The 23,031-nt window shown below is 41.2% G+C and overlaps 1 protein-coding gene across 2 annotated transcripts in view; it reads left to right on the top strand.

Annotated features, from left to right (window-relative positions):
• kmt2a (lysine (K)-specific methyltransferase 2A) overlaps positions 1–23,031 on the top strand; it is a 49,362-nt gene that overhangs the window by 22,695 nt on the left and 3,636 nt on the right. Inside the window, exons 4-34 of one of the 2 annotated variants that reach the window (XM_053646398.1) lie at positions 765–942; positions 1,037–1,262; positions 1,664–1,728; positions 1,818–2,300; positions 2,390–2,463; positions 2,572–2,814; positions 2,995–3,141; positions 5,866–5,958; positions 6,062–6,182; positions 6,266–6,376; positions 6,557–6,741; positions 7,421–7,594; positions 7,774–7,884; positions 7,985–8,058; positions 8,781–8,974; positions 9,111–9,211; positions 10,739–10,876; positions 11,009–11,167; positions 11,263–11,380; positions 11,492–11,570; positions 11,656–11,816; positions 11,918–12,055; positions 12,157–16,639; positions 16,730–16,798; positions 16,888–16,961; positions 17,105–17,272; positions 18,788–18,862; positions 18,988–19,162; positions 20,425–20,529; positions 20,614–20,697; positions 20,803–20,932. In XM_053646398.1, the coding sequence (XP_053502373.1) occupies positions 765–942; positions 1,037–1,262; positions 1,664–1,728; positions 1,818–2,300; positions 2,390–2,463; positions 2,572–2,814; positions 2,995–3,141; positions 5,866–5,958; positions 6,062–6,182; positions 6,266–6,376; positions 6,557–6,741; positions 7,421–7,594; positions 7,774–7,884; positions 7,985–8,058; positions 8,781–8,974; positions 9,111–9,211; positions 10,739–10,876; positions 11,009–11,167; positions 11,263–11,380; positions 11,492–11,570; positions 11,656–11,816; positions 11,918–12,055; positions 12,157–16,639; positions 16,730–16,798; positions 16,888–16,961; positions 17,105–17,272; positions 18,788–18,862; positions 18,988–19,162; positions 20,425–20,529; positions 20,614–20,697; positions 20,803–20,932 (8,736 nt within the window). Of the gene's footprint in view, positions 1–764; positions 943–1,036; positions 1,263–1,663; positions 1,729–1,817; positions 2,301–2,389; positions 2,464–2,571; positions 2,815–2,994; positions 3,142–5,865; positions 5,959–6,061; positions 6,183–6,265; positions 6,377–6,556; positions 6,742–7,420; positions 7,595–7,773; positions 7,885–7,984; positions 8,059–8,780; positions 8,975–9,110; positions 9,212–10,738; positions 10,877–11,008; positions 11,168–11,262; positions 11,381–11,491; positions 11,571–11,655; positions 11,817–11,914; positions 12,056–12,156; positions 16,640–16,729; positions 16,799–16,887; positions 16,962–17,104; positions 17,273–18,787; positions 18,863–18,987; positions 19,163–20,424; positions 20,530–20,613; positions 20,698–20,802; positions 20,933–23,031 lie in introns of both variants that reach the window. The other variant, XM_053646397.1, reaches the window with a different exon arrangement.

Below are 23,031 nucleotides of genomic sequence, written 5' to 3'. Positions count from 1 at the left end.
CTGAACTTTGACGTTCTCCAAAGACAATATCAGGTTCCATTCATGTCATCCAAGAACAGGAATCTGAGGTTACAGTGGGCACAGGCTCACCAAAACTGGGCAGTTGAAGATTAGAAAAAGATCATATGACATTTTACAATAAACAGCACCAATGAGAAAGTGTACAGGTATTCCTAATAAACCAGCTGGTGGGAGTATATGAATTTCTCACAGTCCTGAAATAAACCTGGGGGAAGAACCAGAGTAGACTTAGGGGGACAGTTTAGTTGCAGTTGGGTGACGCTGGTTAGGTATGGGAAATTTTGGCTGGTGTATGTGTGATCTGCCACTTCCCTCTAACTACCCTTTCCCACAACCCAGGCCCCAACCTTTGTAACCAAACAAAAAAAAAAAGACTAGACTAAACATTAAAAACCCACCAAATGTCTGAAGTACTTGTAACAGAACAAATGCTACTAGTGTTTATTACCCTGCATGGATAAATTGATGTTTTTGAAATATGGCAACCCTGTAATTGATCTGGCCATTTCACAAATAATGACAACTAAATTAGCTTCCCTCCCCTTTAAAGCAATAATTGTTTACTCGGGTATTGTCTTAATTAAATAAACAATTTTTCCCATAATAGGGGCTTTGCTACATTCAAGAATGAGGTGTTTTTGAAAGCAGGTTTAACACCACACACATTCAGCACAGCAGCCCCAAAAACAGTGTTCTATTCAGTTAGCACTAAATTAAGTTGGTAAAAATGTTTGCTTGCATAGGGTCAAGAAAGTGATTCTTCTGAAGCATCAGTTCGTGGTCCACGGATCAAGCATGTGTGCCGTCGTGCCGCAGTAGCATTGGGTCGCAATCGTGCTGTATTCCCAGATGATATGCCCACCCTTAGTGCCTTGCCATGGGAGGAGAGAGAAAAGATCCTGTCTTCCATGGGGAATGATGGTGAGCATTTTCTAGCAGTATCACTGTCTTTTAAGACATTTGTGTTAATATATTTTAATATATTTACATTTAAGTAATTCTGATTCTCTTGCAGATAAATCTTCAGTGGCAGGTTCAGAAGAGGCAGAGCCTTCTTCCCCTCCCATAAAACCAGTAACAAGACACAAAACTGTCCAGGAAGCCACCCCCAGAAAGGGTCGGCGCTCAAGGCGTTGTGGGCAGTGTTCTGGTTGTCAAGTCCCAGAGGACTGTGGGCATTGCGCCAACTGTCTGGATAAGCCTAAGTTTGGGGGACGCAACATTAAAAAACAATGCTGCAAGTAAGTATGGGCTTGAAATCTGAAGAAAAAAGAAAAAAAAATGTATTTTATGTCATTTCTTGACAGTTTTGCAAATTTTAGACTGAAATCGAAAAGTATTTATTGCACAATATAAATATCAGTATCACAAATAATGTTTCTTTTCTGACATTTTGTGGCTATCAGTATTAAACGCAGCTGATTAGATTTTATAATTTTGTATGAAATCCTTAAAGATGTACAGTGTTGAGTTGTTTTTAGCTAATTTATTTTTGTAGACATTAAATAAAAGCATTATTGGACTTATCAGTATGCAGTATTGCAGGGTTTTATTTTTTTTAAATGACCTTTTTATTTGACCTTGCATGGCTTGAGTGCTTCAGATGTATTTAAAACAGAAGTGTATCTGTTCATTCTCACAGGGAACGGAAGTGCCAGAACTTGCAGTGGATGCCATCAAAAATGTTTCTTCAAAAGCAAGCAAAAGGTCAGTGTACCACTCCCTCTTCAAGACTGCAGAGTTCAAGGAACATTGCCATTATTTTGCCAATTGCATATTACTTTCTCTTTTTTTAGGTAAAAAAGATAAGAAGAAAAACAAAGTGCCAGAAAAAAAGGAATCCCATCACTCTGTCAAATCTCAGAGTCCAGAAGTAAGTCTCAAACCAACCCCAGCTCCTTCAAAGGATGACCCTCCAGTGAAGAAAAGTGACACTCCACCCCCAATACAGGAAGAGGACAAACAAAAACAGCCACCTTCCCCCCCACCACCCATCTCTTCTTCCCCAAACAGTGATCCCCCTTTACTTCCCAGCCCAGAGGACCCAAGACCACCCTTTATTCCGAGTTCTGCCTATAAGAAGGACCGAAAGCTTTCCAGCCCTTTATCCAGGTCCCCACACACCACTGCATCTAGCCAACCACCAGAACCATCTCAAGAGATCATGCAGCCACAAACCCAGACTCCAGCAAAAAAGGAAGGGCCCACAAAGTCACCATCTAATGAACCCAAAAAGAAGCCCCAGCAGCATGCTCAGCCTTCATCTGTTGCATCCTATGGTAGGAACTATTAGTGATAAACCTCATCATTCTCTTCATGCTTTTTGTGTGTTGTATTTGAATACACATAGATCTTATTTTGTTTTCAGCTTCAGAAGCAAAGCAAATAAAAAAGCAGGCTGTTCATTGTGGTACTCCTCCAAAGTCAAAACCAAAGGAGAAGGTGAGAGCTTCTTGCCAAGTCATTTTTATTTTGTTGTTTTTGTTTGTTTTTCATTTTATACACCACTTGGCTCAGACTTTGACCACCCACCTGAATTGTTGTTTACAGGAGAAACAGATGGTCACCAAACCACCTGACCGCAGTACTTTAAACTTCCTGAGCACTCCCTCGATTGGGGGCACTGCCAAGCAGAAAGCACCCTCCGACGGAGTGCATCGAATTAGAGTGGATTTCAAGGAGGACTTTGACATTGAGAAGGTGTGGGAAATGGGTGGGCTCAGCATTCTCACCTCTGTGCCAATCACCCCACAAGTAGTCTGCTTTCTCTGTGCCAGCAGTGGCAACGTGGAGGTAAGGTCGTCTCGGTCAGAATGTAGCGCTGTATTTGCCTTGGTTTAGATGATGGGTGAAGAAATACACCTCCCTTTTGCAAGATTAGGTTACAGCCTAGGTCTGCAAACCCTGTCCTCTCTTTTTAGATCCTGAATTATACAACAATGTTCTCTTACTGTTTGTGTGGCCTTTCCACAGTTTGTGTTCTGCCAGGTGTGCTGTGAGCCTTTCCATATCTTTTGCTTGGGGGAGACCGAACGTCCCCTAAATGAGGAGTGGGAAAACTGGTGCTGCCGCCGGTGTCGCTTCTGTCATGTCTGTGGCCGCCAGCACCAGAAGACTAAAGTAAGGGTTTTTTCATGCATTGGTATTAAACTCGGAATTGCAAAGGAATTTTGCCACATCTAATGTTTGAATTATTATGATACCGGTTTAGGCAGGCTTGCAAAACCAAGTTAAAGGTAGAACTCCATAAGAAGTTTGCAAGTATTCTGCCGCTGTTGCTATAGTTCAGGGTGTCCCAGAAGTCTCCATGGATAGGGGAAATTGACACTTTTTTTAACAAAATGTAAACTTTATTTACAAAACATCCTCTACACGATTGCCATTTGTTTGCAAACACACGAGTCACTTTTCCACTGCACTGTACAGCTCGATTCGGCTCGCCTTACTTTTCTGAACTTGCATTTCCACTGCAGTTTAGTGTCGCCTCAACATGTGTGCCATCTTCCACTCGCCTTGACCCAGGAATAATGTTGTATTGTCAAAGCCCTGTACAAATACTGTATTTCAAACGCCTTTCCTGTTCACTGAACACGGACCCTATTAAGGATGTAAAATAACTGCTTTCTAGACCCTGTATAGTGCTCGATATCCCTACTCCCTCGGTGAGCGGATCACATTTAGTATCGGCTCGGCTCGCTCTGAACCTCGACGAGGTGGTACTAAAAAAGGTACCAGGTACTGTCCACAGTGGAAACCCCACAAAAAGCAAGCAGAGTCAAGTCGAGCCTAGCCATACTTTGCGGTGGGAAAGCACCAATGGAGTCGTCTCTCCCATTCACGACGAACACATGTTAATTCATATGGTGTTCTGCATGTCCATCACAACCTTGCGACAGCTTCCCGTTACAGACATGAAAATGATTTTGGTATTTTTTTTCTTTTGTCAAAGGCGTTCTTAAAGCCCATCTGCAAAAAATAGAAATAATATAAACTAAGTATTTTGGAAGATATTCTTGCTTAAATTTTTTTTTAAAAAAAGCATTACCGTAATTTTCAGACTATTGAGCGCACCTGAATATAAGCCGCACCCACTAACTTTAAAAAGAAAAAAAAAAATTTGCACATATATAGGCCACACTTGTCTATAAGCCGCAGGTGTCCACGTTGTAACATGAAATATTTACACAGAAAGATTTTTTTAACTTTTAATTAAATACGTAAATGTAAATGCTTTTTTCCGAACAGTGCCTGTAACACGGCTGGTTAAAAAAATAAAAAATACAGTTGCCTAACAGGAAAAGTCATTGATCGCTATCTTCATCTTCCTCCTGTGCACTAAAACCACTAAAGTCGTCTTCTTCAGTGTCGGAATTGAACAGCCTCAGAATTACCGGTACTTCGTCACACACTTCCTCAGTCTCTCTTTTGTTGTCGCTCTCAATGTCACTTACGTCTCGAGGCAAATTTGCCCTTGAGCTTGTGCTGTCCTCTTCATCACGCAGCAGTCCAGCCTTTTCGAAACCCGTTGGTGATAGTACATTTTTAACACTGCTCCACGCTGTTAGGATCCAATATTTATGATGTCGTCTGGTCCGATGGAATTCTTGGCTATCCTTGTTTGAGTGAATTTGCGGAAGTTTTTAACTTTTTCCTCGTAGTCGGGAGGGAGTTGCTGACACAGAGTCGTCCGTGCCCTGATGGACAGGCCTTTTCGTCTCATAAATCTGAGACACCACGATGGTCCAGCTCTAAAATCTTCAATCTTCTTTTCATTGGCGATTGTTTTGGCTTTCAGTCGGATCTGCACAATGGAAACACCTCGGCTGTCTGCTCTGTGTGTTCACCCAATCTTCAAGAACGTTTTCAAGTTCGGGCCATCTGCTTTTCTTACCTCTGAAAGCTTCTGTCGTCTTTTTGCATTGAGTCAGTTCTTCACGCTGCCGTCTCCAATGTCTCACCATCGATTCATTGATGCCAAGCTTACGTGCAGCAGCTCTGTTTCCTTCTTCGACAGCCAGATCGATCGTCTTTAACTTGAAAGCTGCATCATATGCATTTCTCCATGTGTTTTCCATGATGAGGGTGTGTGCATGAAGCGCAAAATGACTGATCTGAAGAATTTAGTGTGAGTGCGTTTGATTTAATTCGAACAGTTTCATTGGTCCACTGTGACCTGTTTGGTCATTTCATTGGTCCGATGTGATGAGGCTAAATGTTTTGGCGGCATGAAGCTCGTTAGCCCGTAAAAATCCATAAATTAGCCGCATCATTGTTTAAGCCGCAGTGTTCAAAGCGTGTGAAAAAAGTAGCGGCTTATAGTCCGGAAATTACGGTAATTTCCTCTGTGTATGGAGACTTTTGGAACACCTCGGAGATCTATCCTAGCTTGTCTAGGGAGTTGTGTGTCCGTGAGCAGAGGTTTTGAATTCAAATTCTGCCCATGCCACAGTATTTTTGTGAGCCGCTGAAGGACCATACATTAAGGCTGCACATTTTTTGATAATGTACGATCTCTTGTGTAAATTCACTAAAGACAATACGCTTCACAGGGTCATAAAGTATGGAAAGCACTCCAGTTTTTCAAAGCTGATGTTAGTGTTTTATTGTTGCACAGTGACATGCAAACAAAAACAAGTTATCTTTTATTTTGGGAGTTGGTATGCAATTGTTTTTTAAACTGTACAGTTGTAAACGCACAAGCTATAAACTGTAACCTGGGGTAGCAACCAAACCTGAAACCTAAATCAAAGTACTTATTTACCACAACACTACTTTCAGCTGTTTTATATATTAACCTGAATTAGCTCTGAATCCGAGCCTTTATGTCTCTTTCCTTTCACGCAGGAGCTGCTGGAGTGTGACAAGTGCCGAAACAGCTTTCACCCTGAGTGCCTGGGACCCAACCATCCTACAAGACCCACCAAGAAAAGAATCTGGGTATTACATACACTTTTTTTTTCTAGCTATTTATTCTGTTTAATATATGTAACTAATATTCTGAACGTTTGCAGTTATTAACTGAGCTTAATATCCTCCACAGGTTTGTACCAAGTGTGTTTGCTGTAAAAGTTGTGGGGCCACCAAACCAGGAAAGACTTGGGATGCCCAGTGGTCACATGACTTCTCCTTGTGTCATGACTGTGCCAAACATTTTGCAAAAGGTGGGTGTTAATCACTCTGACAGATGTTTTGTTTATCTACAAATACACATTAGCCACACCTTATATGTAATGTTTGTCTGTAGGAAACTTCTGCCCTCTCTGTAATAAGTGCTATGACGATGATCATGAGACTAAGATGATGCAGTGTGGAAAGTGTGATCACTGGGTTCATGCCAAATGTGAGAATCTTACTGGTGAGTGGACTGTTTGTTCTTCTGCGCAGCCTGTCTAGTGTTTTGAAAGTAGAAAAAAATGTAATTCTTGTGTGTTCTCTGATTTACCATAGTGTTTTTTTTGTTTGTTTTTTTTTTGTGCTGACTCTTGGCTTTGTCTTTGAATGGAAAAAAAAAAAACATTTACTGTTTTTATTTTAGACGAGATGTACGAGTTATTGTCCAGACTGCCTAAAAACTTGGCCTACACCTGTGTTAATTGTACTGAGCACCACCCACCCAAGTGGCGCACTGCCTTAGAGAAGGATATTCAGAGCAGCATGCGCCAAGTTCTCACTGCACTTCTCAACTCCCGCACTTCCACTCACCTGCTCCATTACAGACAAGTAACTATTCCAAGCTAATTATATCAACCTGCACTACCGGTCAAAAGTTTAGACACACTCATTCTTTATTATTTTTTATATTTTTCCACATTTTAGAAGAATAATAAAGTCATCAAAACTCTAGAGTAACACAAATGGAACTATGGGAATTACATTGTGATAAAAATCCAAAATAATTTAATCATTAGCATCTTCAAAGTAGACACCCTTTTTGCCTAGAATTTCCAGAAATGTATTCTTGGCATTTTCTCAACCGATTTCTTGAGGAATTTCCCTGAGATGCTTTTTAAATCATTAAATTAAATAAATAACTTTATTAAATTATACAGTATTAAAGGAGTTCCCACCTACGCTGGACTCATATTGGCTGCTTTTCTGAATATTTTGCTTCAAGTCATCTGTTTAAAAAAATATTTTTTGTAAATAAAATGTTAGTTTTCTAATGAAAGAAATGAATATGTCCGCACAATTATATTTTTGTCTACAACACCGATTCCAAACATTTAATCATCCACCTTCAGATCAAAAGATTTTTAAGATCATGAGAAACATTTCAGTCAAGTGTCTCTAAACTTTTGACCGGTAGTGTATATGTAGTATGTTGTTGTTGTTGTTGTTGTTGTTGTTGTTGTTTTTTGTTCTGTCGTTCTTTGCTGATTTATGTCCTGTTCTGTCATAGGCGGTGATGAAGCCACCCGAGTTGAACCCAGAAACCGAAGAGAGCCTCCCCTCTCGACGTTCCCCTGAAGGGCCTGACCCTCCTCTTCTTACAGAGGTTTCCCTGCCCAGTGATTCACCCCTAGATTTCGAGACTGTGGAAAAGAAAATGAATTCAGGGCACTACAGATCCGTGGTAAGGGATTTGAAAAGTTTTGGGTTGTTAATCCACTTAAATATTTGTGCAATTACATAGTTCTACCCAGATTTGCAAGAGCTTGTTAATATGTGCAGAGGTTGGATGCTGTTTGTTTTTGGGTTTTTTTCCCCCCCGAGAATTGAATATTGCTGTTTTGTTACTATCTCCTTTTTAAGGTGGACTTTAGTGATGATATTGTGAGAATCGTCCAGACAGCCATTAATTTCGAGGGAGGTCAGCCAGAAAGCAGAAAGGCCAACAGCATGGTGAAGTCCTTCTTTATTCGGGTAAGGCCTGAGCAAGAGTAGGCACGATGTTTACAGTGGATTGTGCTTCAGGCTTGGAGCACTGCTGTTTATAACACTAACACTGTTATGCTCCTTACAGCAAATGGAACGGGTTTTTCCTTGGTTCAAGGTGAAGGAATCAAAATTCTGGGAGGCACACAAAGTCTCTTACAAGTGAGTTGTTGTTGTTCCCCCCTCCCCCCCCGTTTCCCCCTTTTTTCCCTTCTTATCCAGGGGGATTTTACTTGTGGTATATCTGGTATATTATCTGTCTGTTTATTTTGCTTCAAGTGCATTTATTAACTATTACACAACTTTTTTCTAATTAGAAAGAATGCTGAGATGTATCTGCACCTTTAATGTAGTGGATGGGACCAGATGTTTTAGTGGTGCAATAGCAATGATATAATGTGAAGCTGTAACAGCTTGTCAGTGGGGGTATCTGTCTCTTTGCTCTCCTTCAGAGCACAAATATTACCTGTCCATGGGGAATGCATGGTTTAGTTCCATTGTTGGAGACCAGCCTCAAGTGTCGTATTTCACATAGGTGCAATTTGACAAGTCTTGTGGTTGCCCTGTGGTTTGACTGTGGTAGACTTTGTCTGTTAATCTGAATTATTCATGGGTCTGTGAAGCATTGTGTTGTATATTTTAAAATCCCTTTTCTGTAATACAGTATATACAGTACATCGACTCCTTATTACGATGTGGTTTTTCATATCTTTAACAGTTCCCAGCACAAGAGAAGCATTTACTCTCATGAGCCATTCAGTAGTGAAACCATCAGTGAATATTTGATTAAATCAGCTTTATATATTTGCACTGTCTGTGTCTGAACATTTATTGAATAGAGTGATGCTAAGTAATGTTGTTGTATTTTCTTTTTTCTGCTGCAGTAGTGGTTTACTTCCTAATGCTGTACTACCTCCTTCTCTGGATCACAATTATGCCCAGTGGCAGGAGAGGGAAGAGATGGCATGTGCTGAGCACCATCTCTCTATGAAAATAATTCCTGCTCCTTGTTCTAAAGCTCCTGGAGAACCCGACTTCCCAATTGTACCTCCACCTCCACCTCCACAGCATGCACATGGTGAGGAACAAAAGGATACACCACACCCACCCAATTTCAGCCTACTTCTTTTTTCCAGTCTGAAATATGTAATTTGACATGTTATATCTTTCTCACAACCTTTATTTCATCTCTCTCCACCACCAAACTTACTCAGACCTTACTCAGGAGGACAGCCTCGAACTTCCCCCTCCCTCTGGTATTGGTGACAATAGACAATGTGTACTTTGTCTGAACTACGGTGATGAGAAGACAAATGTAAGTCAGCACACAGTGTTTAAACAAATATAAATCAACTATCAAGTGATTTCAAGAGCCTTGTTAATGGCTACTTGCTGCATTTATGCATTATGCATAAAAAGTGTTGGGGTTGATTTTATACTTCTGCTTGTGCGGCTCTGCGAGCACATCAGGATGGCTTGCGTGGACGCTCACACAGGGTGAAGTATTCATACTTGCAAGTAACATGAGCATGTTCTCTAGGAAAAGCTGCTGCATAAACCACACTGGAATTTAACAGAGAAGAAAAGCCGAAAAACAACGCAAGTTCCATGTTTTACAGTCGGAATAATACACAGAAGATAGCACAGACATATTTTTGTTTTGAAATGTGCTGGGAGAATCCTAATTAATTAGAAATTAAGCGAATTCTCCCTAAAAGCATTTCTGAAAAATTTTAACCCAGCCGTTTTGAGCAGTATGAACAGCTTTTATAGAGAAGTGCGTGAATGTAACTAGTGTTTAAATCCACAGTTTTTTCTGTCATGGAATGACATGGAATCATGGAATGACTGCTTTAGTTTTTATTTTTATCGAGTTGTTGAGCTCAAAGACATGCATGGTAGGTTTATTGGCATGTCCAAAGTGTCCGTAGAGTATGAATGGGTGTGTGAATGTGTATGTGAGCGTGCCCTGCGATGGATTGGCACCCTGTCCAGGGTGTACCCTGCCTTGTGCCCGATGCTTCCTGGGATAGGCTTCAGGTTTCCCCGTGACCCTGAAGAGGATAAGTGGTATAGAAGATGGATGGATGGAGTTGTTGAGGTTTCTCTCACCTAAACTCTATTTTGGGAGTCCTTTCGAACAAAGAGGACGTAAACGGGCCCAGTCCTACTGAAAGTTTTGCACTTTTATATAACGTATTTATATTAACACATAGTAGTTTTCCTTAAATAAATCCATTATACAATAATATGATCATGTCGCCATGTGTGAAGCAAAAATTTAACCCATTTATACTCGATGTTCAGTGCAAGAGTTTTATCTTGGTGGAGAAATATTATTAAAGACCCTGGTCTGAGAAATTTATCGAGCAAATCTGTTTAAAGTGAGATTTTTTTTTTTACAGAGCATCTTTCATCCGTGTCTGTCGTGAGCATATTTTTTTTTTTTTTTTTTTTTTTTTTTAAGCCTACACTTTCAGAAAGCAGTTTCTGTGCACAAGCCTGTCAATAGCAGACAGAATGTTATTTAGCATTTTACTGTTTGCAGTACAGCTGTACTGTAATCAAACCGTATTACTTGAATTGAAACAATATTAATCAGAATTTGATTGAACCTGTCAAAGTGTCACAAATGACGCTAAAATGCAAACGTGCATTAATGCAGAAGTATAAATTGGTCTAAACGTTTATACCTTTTACAGAATCTTCTAACATACCACCACTCTGAATGGTTGCTACATGAGCATGCATAACTCAGGATTTTGAAAATATTTTATATTTGTTTGAGAAATACGGTATGTCATTTGTGTGAAGTGCTTCATTGAGTTTTCGTTTCTAATAGGAATGCGGAAGGCTGCTTTACATTGGCCAAAATGAGTGGGCTCATGTGAACTGTGCATTGTGGTCAGCAGAGGTATTTGAAGATGATGACGGCTCTCTTAAAAATGTCCATATGGCAGTAAGCCGTGGCAGACAGCTGGTAAGGCAATGTTAACCCTGTGCTTTGTATAATGTCTGCTCAGTAGAGTTACAAGTTGTTTAAGTGCTTTAATACCATTTACCTTGAAGTACTGAATGGTTTTCTGCTGTATCTTTTTTTCTTTTTTTGTAGCGCTGTGAGAACTGTAAAAAGCTAGGAGCCACTGTAGGCTGCTGTCTTACTTCCTGCTCGAGTAACTACCACTTCATGTGTGCTCGTCAGTGCCACTGTATCTTTCTGGAAGACAAAAAGGTGTATTGCCAGCGGCACAGAGACTTAATCAAAGGCGAGGTAATAAAATCACTTCTTTATCAGTATTTACATTTATTTTTTATATCTCTGCAGCTGATATAATACGTATCGACGATATCTGAATTGTTGTTTAGGTTCTGCCAGACACAGGATTTGAAGTGACGCGGAGGATTCTGGTGGACTTTGAGGGGATCAGTTTAAGAAGAAAGTTTCTCCATGGCCTTGAACCAGATAATGTCCACATGATGATAGGTATTTACAGAATCTGGTTTATTTTTTGTAACATTTTCACAAATTTTATCCAAATAAATGTGTGTATAAATTATGCTATGGTGAACTTTGCCATCTTTATTTTGAATGTAGGTTCCATGACTATTGATTGTCTCGGGATGCTAACAGAGCTCTCAGATTGTGAGAGAAAACTCTTTCCTATTGGATATCAGTAAGTAGCTCATTAGATCATAGGTCATGTTTTTGTGTGCTAATTAAAAAGTGTGTAACATGTAATTCACATCCTCTATTTTAAGATGCTCAAGGGTCTACTGGAGTACGTTGGATGCCCGCAAACGATGTGTCTACACCTGTAGAATTCTGGCATGCCGCCCTCTTGTGGCAGACAGCATCAATAACAGCATAGTCACACAAGAGAACAATTGTACTATTGCCCACAGCCCACCTCCAGTCTCAGGTATGACCTGAAAGTATTATTTAACTGTGGAATTAAGTTGCAGTTTGGTAGTTGATTTTTTTTTTTTTTTTGGTAACTGAGTTTTCCTCTTCTTTCAGAAGAGGTGGACCTGTCACCATTTCCTGATTCAGTTTCTGTTGACCATAACATTCCAAAACCAAGGGTTTACTTTAGAAACAGACACCCCAGTTACCCGCCCTGCCATCGTTCTTCTTCCTCTAGACATCTGGCCTCTCCAGGTACCCGGGTTTAGCCTAAGTACTATTATTCATCCTTTGGAATATGGCTTTTATTACATAAAAGCCATTTTTACACTTTATTTTTGGTTGTTTTCATCCAGGGGCGGCTGTCAGTTCAGCTCATGAAATTGTTACTGTTGGTGACCCTCTGCTGAGCTCCACTCTACCTAGTGTTGGATCTCGTCGCCATAGCACTTCCTCCCTCTCACATCAGCAGCCAAGACACAGAATTTCCTCTGGTCTACAAGGAAGTAGCTCATCCAACCAGATCCAAACAATCTCTCAGTCACCTGCCTCAACCTCCCACAACCATGGAGGTGGAGATTCTGTAAAAGGGAAAGTGTCTAGTGATGAGAAACCTCAATGTCGTGAGACAACCACTGTAAAAAGCATAGCCCAGTACAGACCCACTTATGGTGTTTCAGAAAGATTGAGTGGTAGAGATGCTGGCAAAAAGCCACACGAAGGAGAGCGTCTTAAATCTGCTCCATCAACAGTCCTGGCATCACCTCCACTTGGAACTGCAATTTTGACCGGTTATCAAAGGGCCAGTGACAGCATGAGGATAGAAAAGGGGAAACAGGTGACAAAGGACACTGATCTACCAGCAGGAGCCACTCTTTTGACTTGTAATCCGCTCACTACTGATTCAAAAGATAATGGTGTTCCAGGGAAAGAAGCAACCATTACTGCGGTGCCAGAATCTAAAGATATTCGAAAGACTGGCTCTCTTCAGGCATTGCATCCCAAAACTGGGGGTAGGAAATCCCATGACTGTGTTTCAGGACCATCTCCAGCTGCAGCTCTTAAGCCTCTCTGGTCACCTGGAGTAATTACTGGAGAGGAGGACATAAAACGAGAAACTCGGGCAAGCCCCTCTGTGGTAGCTAGTCATGTGACCTCTAGCACTAAAGAGAAGCCCTCCAAAGTTAAATTTACAGAGGGCAAGGATGTTTCAAAAGAAAGGAAAGAGGTACCTCAAAACAGTAAGGCACAAATTCTCAATAGTAACTCTAGCAGCTCTAAAAGCAGCAATATCAAAACCCAGGCCCAAGTGTCGACCTCACGAAATAACAACAATAAAGGCACAGCAGTCATCAGTAACAAAACCTCAGGTTCTGTGGAAATTACGAAATCACATAATCCGAGAGGTGAAAGGCAATTAAAGTCTAGGGAAAGGTTTAGTACGGAGAAAAAACACAGTTCGGCAGTGGAAGCAGTTCAGTCAGTGCCAGGCTCAGAACGGAGTTTAGGCCCCCCACATGCTCACCCTAAATCTCGAGAAGAATCTATACCAGTTGAGAAGCATTGCACAGAGAGACTGTCTCTAGTATCTCAAAACATGGATCCTAATGGGACCAAAGCTGTCAGCACATGCTCCATCACAAACGCATCCACTTTCAGATCCCCTGGCAGCCATGCTTCACAGAGGAAGTCTTCCCATACAATGCTATTTTCTCCTTTTGCAAGCTCTGAAAGCTTGGAGTCTGATAGCCACACACCTCCAGAAGAGCAGAATGTGGACCAGCACTGTGCTGAGGATGATGGTGATGGGGCAGATCATCATTTAGAAGATGAAAGCTCTCCAGAGAAACACCAAGAGGAGGACAGTGATGGTTCCACAAAACGACGATACCCTAGGCGAAGTGCTAGGGCTCGCTCCAACATGTTCTTTGGACTTACCCCCTTCTATGGTGTTCGTTCCTACGGCGAGGAAGATATTCCCTTCTACAGCAGCGGTGATGTACGTATAAGAAAGCGCTCAGGTGGCAGCAAGCGATCAGCTGAAGGACAAGTAGACGGTGCTGATGATATGAGCACGTCCTCTTCTGCGGACAGTGGCGAGGATGAGGAGGGTTTTGGTCCAAACAAGGATTCATACTATTATAATTTCACACGAACCATCATAAATCCCAGCTCTAGTTTTCACTCTGTTGAGGGTATAGATCAGTGTTTGGGAAGAAGATCACAGATCCACATGTTCATGAGGGATGGAGCAACGGAAACTGATGATGAAAGTGATGAAATAACAGCAGCGACCAAAAGTATAGAATGTCAACAAATTGGTCAACTGGATGGAGTGGATGATGATTCTGAAAGTGATGCCAGTGTAAACACCAGCAGCACAACCACTGCTACAACATCCTCTACACATAAAAACTCCACCAAAAAGAGGGGTCGAGAGAGCCGAGCTGAGAAATTGAATGCTGACTCGGGGAAAGAGGCTGAAAACAATACTGGTGATGGTAGCACCCATAGCCGTGATGTTCGTAAAAATCAGAAGGAGAACTGTCTGCAGTTAGGAAGCGTGAAATCCCAGGGACAGGATCCTCTTGAAAACCAGCTATCACTTAGTGCAGATCTTCTTAAGTCTGATTCGGACAATAACAACAGTGATGATTGTAACATCTTGCCTTCTGACATTATGGAGTTTGTGCTGAACACGCCATCAATGCAAAGCTTGGGACAACAGCCAGAGGCCAACTCCACTGAACCATTTTCTTTGGATGAGGGCTATGGAGTTGATGTAAACCGAAGGAAGACTATACTCTTTGAAGATTTTACCCAGCCACTGGCCAGCAACGAACCTGTAGAGAGTGGAGTGAGCACCTCAATTCCAGTAGAAGAACCCTATGGCCTCCCACTGGAGCTGCCATCTGACCTCTCTGTGCTCACGACTCGTAGTCCATCTGTAAGTAACCAGAATCATGGTTCACTAATTTCTGAGAGTTCTGAGCGTAGTATGCTGGCCCTGGCTGCAGAGGAATCAGGAGTCGATAAGGGTGGGGACAAACAGAGAGCGGGAAGTGCTGTATCTAGTGAGAGCCCACGAGATGATGATGATTCACAAGCAACTGAAGGCGACATGACACCTGATCATTTCATTTCTACTCGCATCGATGGAGATCACATTTCAAGTCATGGATTAAACCAAGTAGCAGATGCAGGGACTCCAGATCTAACCAGAACATCTGGCACACCAGGCTTGCCAAGTTCACCTACGGTGGCATCGCAGGGTCAGAAGTTTATTCCTTCTGCCACAGTCAGTACAGGTCACGCTCAGATTGTGAGCCCTGCAGTTCAGTCCACTCATTCTCCTTTGAAAGCTGGTCAAGAGCAATTATTACTTTTCAATCCACATGTGAGGCCACTTTATGTACTTCAAACTCTCCCCAATGGTGTAACTCAAAAGTTACAGATTGCACCATCTGTCAGTGCAACCGGTGTCATGAATAGCAGTGCACCTGTATTGGCAGGCCTCAGTGCTGGAATTTCCCCCTCTCAGTCCATTTTCCCTGCTGTTACAAAAGCTTTAGTTCCTGTGCCTCATCATCCACAGCTTCATGCCTTCACTAGCACCACTCAGACAGGTTTCCCGTCAATTATTCCTAGTACTACATCTGGCCTTTTTATTGGTGTTCCTTCTCATGATGCCCAAATTATTGCATCAGAAGCTGGACATAGACATGATCTGGCTCCCAGTGTTGCTATGGTATCCAGTGCATCATCCATTACCCCGACCCCTACCGTGCTTGCCACCGGACATGGCAAAAAGCGGCCAATTTCACGTCTACAGCCTCGTAAAAACAAGAAGCTAGCCCGATCCAGGAGCCAACCCACGCTAGCACCATCAGAAGTTGGGCCTAACATGACACTTATTAACCTGTCCTCTTCACAAATTGCTACTGGAATCCCTGCTCAACCAGGATTAGTTGAACTTGGCACAATAACAGCTGCCACATCTCACCGCAAAATGCCCAACATCATAAAACGGTCGAAATCTGGAGTAGTGTACTTTGAGCCTGCTCTCCTTCCACAACCGATGCCAATCTCAGCTGCTGCTCAGGCTGGTATCATTGGGCATGATTCCTCAGCCCACTTATTGCCATGCACGGTGGCAGGGCTTAACCCTAATCAGTCATTGTTGAATGTGGTATCAATGCCTCCTGCAGCACCTGGGAATCTATTGGGAGCAAATTCAGTGTCTTTAAGTTCTCCAGGGCTCATTAGCTCTGAGATCACTGGCCCCATAAGTAACCTAGTCTTTAAAGCCAGTCCACATAACCTGGGCCTTCCAGAGCAGCAAATGGTTCTTCAGTCTGGAGCCCCCATGGTCTCACAAATTACCAGTCCTGCCCAGACTTCCATTCCTAGTAGCATCTGTCTTCTTCCACCAAATCAGATCAGCATGTCACCCAGCCAGTACCAAGACAAAGAAGGCAATCTTCAGAATCCTGTTACCAAACTTGTAGTGGATAAGACTATTGATCCCAGTGCAAACACCTCTGGCCAAGTGGCTCTTGTGCCCAGTCACATCACGCAAGACCCGAATAAGGGTCATGTGGTTGGAGTTCCTACCCAGAGCTCTCAAACCTCACCTGTCTCACAAGCCACAACCCAACAGCAAGCACTGAAGTCACCCACTTCCAAAGCTTCCACAGGCATTGGGAAGGTAAAGCAAAAAGCAAAGAGGACTCTACCAAGTGTAGCCAATACTGGTGGAAAGAAGCACAAAGGTGGGCCAGAGGCATTGGCAGAATCGCAGGTTGTTCCTGTCTCTACAAATCAGTCTTCTTTACAAAGGTAATCACCCACAATTTTGCAGCCTTGTCTTGCCAAGTATGCCTTCTCAAAAGTCATCTAAGTAAAATGTGATATTTTGTTTATCAATAGGGGTAAAGAGCATATGGCACTCGAGCTGACAAATATGGCAAAGCCTACTGAAAAGGGTTCAAGAAAGAGGTACACAAATTGAAGATAATGAATTTGAAATAAACCTGTAATTTCAAATGTATTACTTCTGGACTAAACAAGATCTCTCTTGCTTGCAGTAACTCTAGAAGGTGTGTACCACCTCTTAATCAGAAGGCAGTAGAATCCCATGATGAAAATCTCAGGACTGCTAGTGGGTATATCTTTAATTATAGAAGACATACCTGTGCTAAAGTGTTTATACAAATTATTTAAACAAATCATCTACAAAATAAAATAAAGTAGTTGTTTTCTCTTTTTAATATGTGTGGTGTATAACATTCTGTGCAATTACAGGTCTTTCTGGTGAGAATGCTGACCAAGCACCTACTGCTATGCTAGTAGCCACTTCTGATCAGAAGGACAGTGGACAAAATTCCACCTCAGACTACAAGCCCAAAAAAGGCCTTCTGTTTGAAATCTGCAGTGATGATGGCTTTAAGGTCTGCTGCGAGAGTATTGAAGGTAAGTTTGATTTGTGTTATTGCAGTTGTCTATACATACATTCGGGTCTCATGCTTATATTTGATGTAGGGCAAGTTTTATAGTTTAGGACAAACTTAAGGGTATTAGTTAATAACAAACTTTTTCCTGCTCATGATTTATTTATTTTTTATTCTAAAATATCACAGTAAAAGTAATCGGCCAGAGCTGATGGTTTAGAAAAAGACACTGAAACGAGCATTTCCATCATTTCAGGTTTAAGAGGAGTATAGGTGGGTATGATATTACAAGCTGTGCAGTCAAGAACTGCAGGTAGTTGGTGGATTTGTAGGAGATACTTTACATTAGGTGTGGTTCACAGTAAACAATACACAGCAGTCTGATGGCTCATACACATGGTCGACATTCCCAGTCCAAAAAAAAGCTGTTCAATCACTTTCAAATTATCATCACCGTATGTATCATCGTTATTTATAATGTGTTTTTTTTGGCCCCAAATCTTCCTCTTCCCTCATGAGAGATTAACCAGTTTTTCAGACATCTCAAATGTGGAGATTGACTCATAACATAATAGCAGGGTTAAGTAATAATGAGTCGGTTAATAATTTGAGAGTTCAAAACCAGAGTTGGGTTGCTAATGTAACACATTACATTTTAAATGTATGTAATTTGATTGGTTACTTATGCCAGTGAAATTCAGTTACTTGCATTACAAATTTATTGTTAAGAAAACTAAATACATTTTTAAAAATAAATCACATTTTGCTCCAAAGATTTTTTTCTTTATCCCCGAATAATTCTCCACTCAGAGCGGTTTGTCACTACATAACTGAACGTCAGTAAAAGAAGATGGCGGTGGTGTAATTTTGTATCTTCTGTGAATGGAGGCGAGAACAATCAGGTTTTACAGGAAAATACATGGAAACACTCGTGTCTTATTGGCTGACGGGTCTCGATTCTGCCAAACGCTTGCTCACAGTCAGTGTGAGGGGGAAAAAATGAAAAATTACTGAAAGAACTGAGTTTCATTTTGTAGTGTATTTTTGTAGGTTTGACAGGTTGTGAAAGTAAAGTAATCAGTAATCTGATTACTTTTTACATGCAGTTATCAGTAATGTAATCTGATTACAATTTTAAAGTAGTAATTAGTATTAGTAATCTGTAGTGGATAACTTTTTTTTTTTTTTTTTTTTTAATTATTTACCCAACACTGTTCAAAACACCTGTGCAAATCATTTCATAATCATGTCACTCATCTGCCTTTTTATTGGGGAGAAAAAGACTGCTCTTTTGGCATAATTTTGAGAAATATCTCATTCTAGGGTGCTCCATTGTTAAATTGCGGAGCTCCTACAAAAAAAAAGTTTTGCAATTGTAGTAAGATTGTAATATTGTCGTAGTGTAATCTTGTAGGTGCAATAATATCATTATCTATCACACACCTGTTAATGAAACAGCTTATTGACAAGAGAGTTTATTAATGCTGGTTTAATATTGCTTTTTAATTGAATTTTATATTTGCTTTCTTGCTTACAGAGGCCTGGAAATCTCTGACAGATAAAGTCCAGGAGGCACGCTCTAACGCCAAGCTCAAAGAGCTATCTTTTGATGGTAGTCATATGCATGCCACATGATTGTTCTACACAATGTTAAAATCAGTGTTTTATGTATATAATAATTGCCTGTTACCTAATGATTTTTTTTCCCCTTTCTGCTTTGCTTCATGGTTTTTTCAGGAGTGAATGGACTACGCATGCTGGGTGTTGTCCACGGTGCTGTAGTTTTTCTTTTGGAGCAGCTGTACGGTGCCAGGTACTGCAGAAATTACAGGTTCCGCTTCCACAAGCCAGAGGACGTGGATGAGCCTCCGCTTAACCCTCATGGATCTGCTCGTGCTGAGGTCCGCCACAGGTACGGATCACTGCCTTTATGGCTTAACCTCGTGTTGGGCTTGTACAATGAGTCATATTTGAGACCACTGAAGGTCACGGTCACACAAACTTATTAGGCACTGCTCACAGCATTTTTCACTCCTAAGCTTCACACTTTCTTTATGGTGTATAAGTAGTTAACATGTTTATTGAGTGCAAATATTACATCCTTACTACAATTCTTGTGGATGGGGGGGGGCAAAAAAAAACAATTACCTGTTTGTTTTTTTCATTATTAGTATCTAGTATACTATTGTGGTACCAGAAGGACAATTTGATAGGTTAGTAACCAAGTTATGCTGGAGTCCAGATTGCTAGAACTGAAACAAATGTGCAAAGATTGCTAATATGATTATCTCTAGGACAATGAATTGATGAAAGATACCTCAAAATATTCACAATAAAATACACTAATGGATCATTTGAGAACTGTCTGTTAAGACTAATAGAGGAATAGACAAATTTTTCTCATTTGAATATTATCTTGCTGGCCTCAAACTGCTCTTGTGCTATGTTCTGTTGTAGCTAGAAGCATATAATGTGATTTGGTTTGGTCACTGTGAAATTCCCTCACGTTTGTTTGTTTGTTTGTTTATTTATTTAAAATGTATTTTTTGGAGGGATGCTTAAGGGAAAGTGGTTATTCATTTGTTAAAATTACAAAAAGCTCATTACAAAAAGAAGTATCCTTTGTCTTACCTTGTTTTTGTAATTTTTTTGGTTGCATCAAGCAAATAGAAGAGAAAAAAAAAAGAATGGAAAATTTGTGTTTTTCCATAGATTTGAAGCAGGAATGGTATTGGCAGTTGTTAGAAAGGAGGTGGAGGTAATATTCACATAAAGAAGTCCAATTTGAATGACTTCATTAGTCATTCAACAGACAGACAGCGGAAAGAGGGAGAAAAGAGTGTGAAAATGTATGGCCTTTCCTGGCCAAATGGTACTCTGATTTTGGGATAAAGAATGATTTTGTTGTGAAACAGCACATTGTATAACAAAACTCTGAAAAACAACTCTAGCACTATGAAGAAGTATAATATACATTTTAAAGCCCAATCTACATAATTAATTATGCAGTGAATATCATGCATAATTCTTCTGTAAATGTTGCACTTACAACAATAAAAGAGAGTCTTTTAGAACAATATATTACACCTGTTGATGGAGGCTGGTAATTTGCTGATTTGTGATGCTGTTGATTTCTTTCTGACTCATGTTGATCCTTTCTGATTCTTCCTGAAGGAGGTCTGTGTTGGACATGTTTAACTTCTTGGCTTCCAAATATCGGCAACCACCTGAGTACAACCCTCACGAGGAGGATGAAGAAGAGCAGTTCAAATCTGCTCGGTCGGTCTTTACGTCCACTTTACTTTCATTTCTCAGTTTTTGCCTATTCTGCGGTCAATAATATTCCTTTTGTTGGTCTCGCAGACGGGGAACCAGCACAGACGTGCCTCTGGCAGCGAGGTTCAGACACTTGAAAAAAACATCCAGAGACTCCGTAGGCGTGTACAGGTACAAAATTCTGTTGAAATCCTACCTTTTGTTGGCTCTGCAACCAAAATAAAGAGTAAAGTGTTAAAGTAAAGAGTAAAATGCTATCCATGTTACTGTCGGCAGGTCAGCCATACACGGTCGTGGTCTGTTCTGTAAGAAAAACATCGATGCTGGTGAGATGGTGATCGAGTATTCGGGCAACGTCATTCGCTCTGTCCTAACTGACAAACGAGAAAAGTACTATGATGCCAAGGTAAACACTTTGCATTCTTACATACTAGCATGTGCACGGTATAGTGTCATCTATGGCATGTCTTATGTACAGTATCTCACAAAAGTGAGTACACCCCTCACATTTTTGTAAATATTTGATTATATCTTTTCATGTGACAACACTGAAGAAATGACACTTTGCTACAATGTAAAGTAGTGAGTGTACAGCTTGTGTAACAGTGTAAATTTGCTGTCCCCTCAAAATAACTCAACACACAGCCATTAATGTCTAAACCAGTGGCAACAAAAGTGAGTACACCCCTAAGTGAAAATGTCCAAATTGGGCCCAAAGTGTCAATATTTTGTGTGGCCACCATTATTTTCCAGCACTGCCTTAACCCTCTTGGGCATGGAGTTCACCAGAGCATCACAGGTTGCCACTGGAGTCCTCTTCCACTTCTCCATGACGACATCACGGAGCTGGTGGATGTTAGAGACCTTGTGCTCCTCCACCTTCCGTTTGAGGATGCCCCACAGATGCTCAATAGGTTTTAGTCCATCGCCTTCACCCTCAGCTTCTTTAGCAAGGTGGTGGTCATCTTGGAGGTGTGTTTGGGGTCGTTATCATGCTGGAATACTGCCCTGCAGCCCAGTCTCTGAAGAGAGGGGATCATGCTCTGCTTCAGTATGTCACAGTACATGTTGGTATTCATGGTTCCCTCAATGAACTGTAGCTCCCCAGTGCCGGCAGCACTCATGCAGCCCCAGACCATGACACTCCCACCACCATGCTTGACTGTAGGCAAGACACACTTGTCTTTAAACTCCTCACCTGGTTGCCGCCACACACGCTTGACACCATCTGAACCAAATAAGTTTATCTTGGTCTCATCAGACCACAGGACATGGTTCCAGTAATCCATGTCCTTTGTCTGCTTGTCTTCAGCAAACTGTTTGCGGGCTTTCTTGTGCATCATCTTTAGAAGAGGCTTCTTTCTGGGACGACAGCCATGCAGACCAGTTTGATGCAGTATGCGGATTATGGTCTGAGCACTGACAGGCTGACCCCCCCACCCCTTCAACCTCTGCAGCAATGCTGGCAGCACTCATACGTCTATTTCCTAAAGACAACCTCTGGATATGACGCTGAGCACGTGCACTCAACTTCTTTGGTCGACCATGTCAAGGCCTGTTCTGAGTGGAACCTGTCCTGTTAAACCGCTGTATGGTCTTGGCCACCGTGCTGAAGCTCAGTGTCAAGGTCTTGGCAATCTTCTTATAGCCTAGGCCATTTTTATGTAGAGCAACAATTCTTTTTTTCAGATCCTCAGAGAGTTCTTTGCCATGAGGTGCCACGTTGAACTTCCAGTGACCAGTATGAGGGAGTGTGAGAGCGATGACACCAAATTTAACACACCTGCTCCCCATTCACACCTGAGACCTTGTAACACTAACAAGTTACATGACACTGGGGAGGGAAAATGGCTAATTGGGCCCAATTTGGACATTTTCACTTAGGGGTGTACTCACTTTTGTTGCCAGTGGTTTAGACATTAATGTCTGTGTGTTGAGTTATTTTGAGGGGACAGCAAATTTACACTGTTACACAAGCTGTACACTCACTACTTTACATTGTAGCAAAGTATCATTTCTTCAGTGTTGTCACATGAAAAGATATAATCAAATATTTACAAAAATGTGAGGGGTGTACTCACTTTTGTGAGATACTGTATTCACTATGGGTGTAATGATACAGCGTTTCATGTTATTCTCTTACAAACGAGCCTTTTGAGTTGATCCATCAGCATTTCACACAATACATCCAACAGACTGCATGATTTTGTAGACTGTATCTCATAAAATACTGCTTTATTAAATGATTAAGATGAAACAAGCCCACACTCCTTCCTCTTTGCCTCAAATCAGGAGGGGCAACAGGGGTTTAAAAACAAAAAAAAACATGCCCCTCCTAAGCATGCTGCTTTTCACACGCGATATAATATAATGGCATACTAAGTGGTGTTGATATCTTTGTGTCTGTGCTGATCAGAGGTCGACCGATAGTGGATTTTACCGATACCGGTAACTGATAATTAAGTTGGGCAGTACCTGCTGATAACCAATTAATCAACTGATATA

The sequence above is a fragment of the Ictalurus furcatus genome, chromosome 17 (assembly GCF_023375685.1).
Source record: "Ictalurus furcatus strain D&B chromosome 17, Billie_1.0, whole genome shotgun sequence".
Classification (NCBI taxonomy): domain Eukaryota; kingdom Metazoa; phylum Chordata; class Actinopteri; order Siluriformes; family Ictaluridae; genus Ictalurus; species Ictalurus furcatus.
Note: the sequence above shows the minus strand (reverse complement) of the source record. Positions and strands in the feature narration are given on the sequence as shown.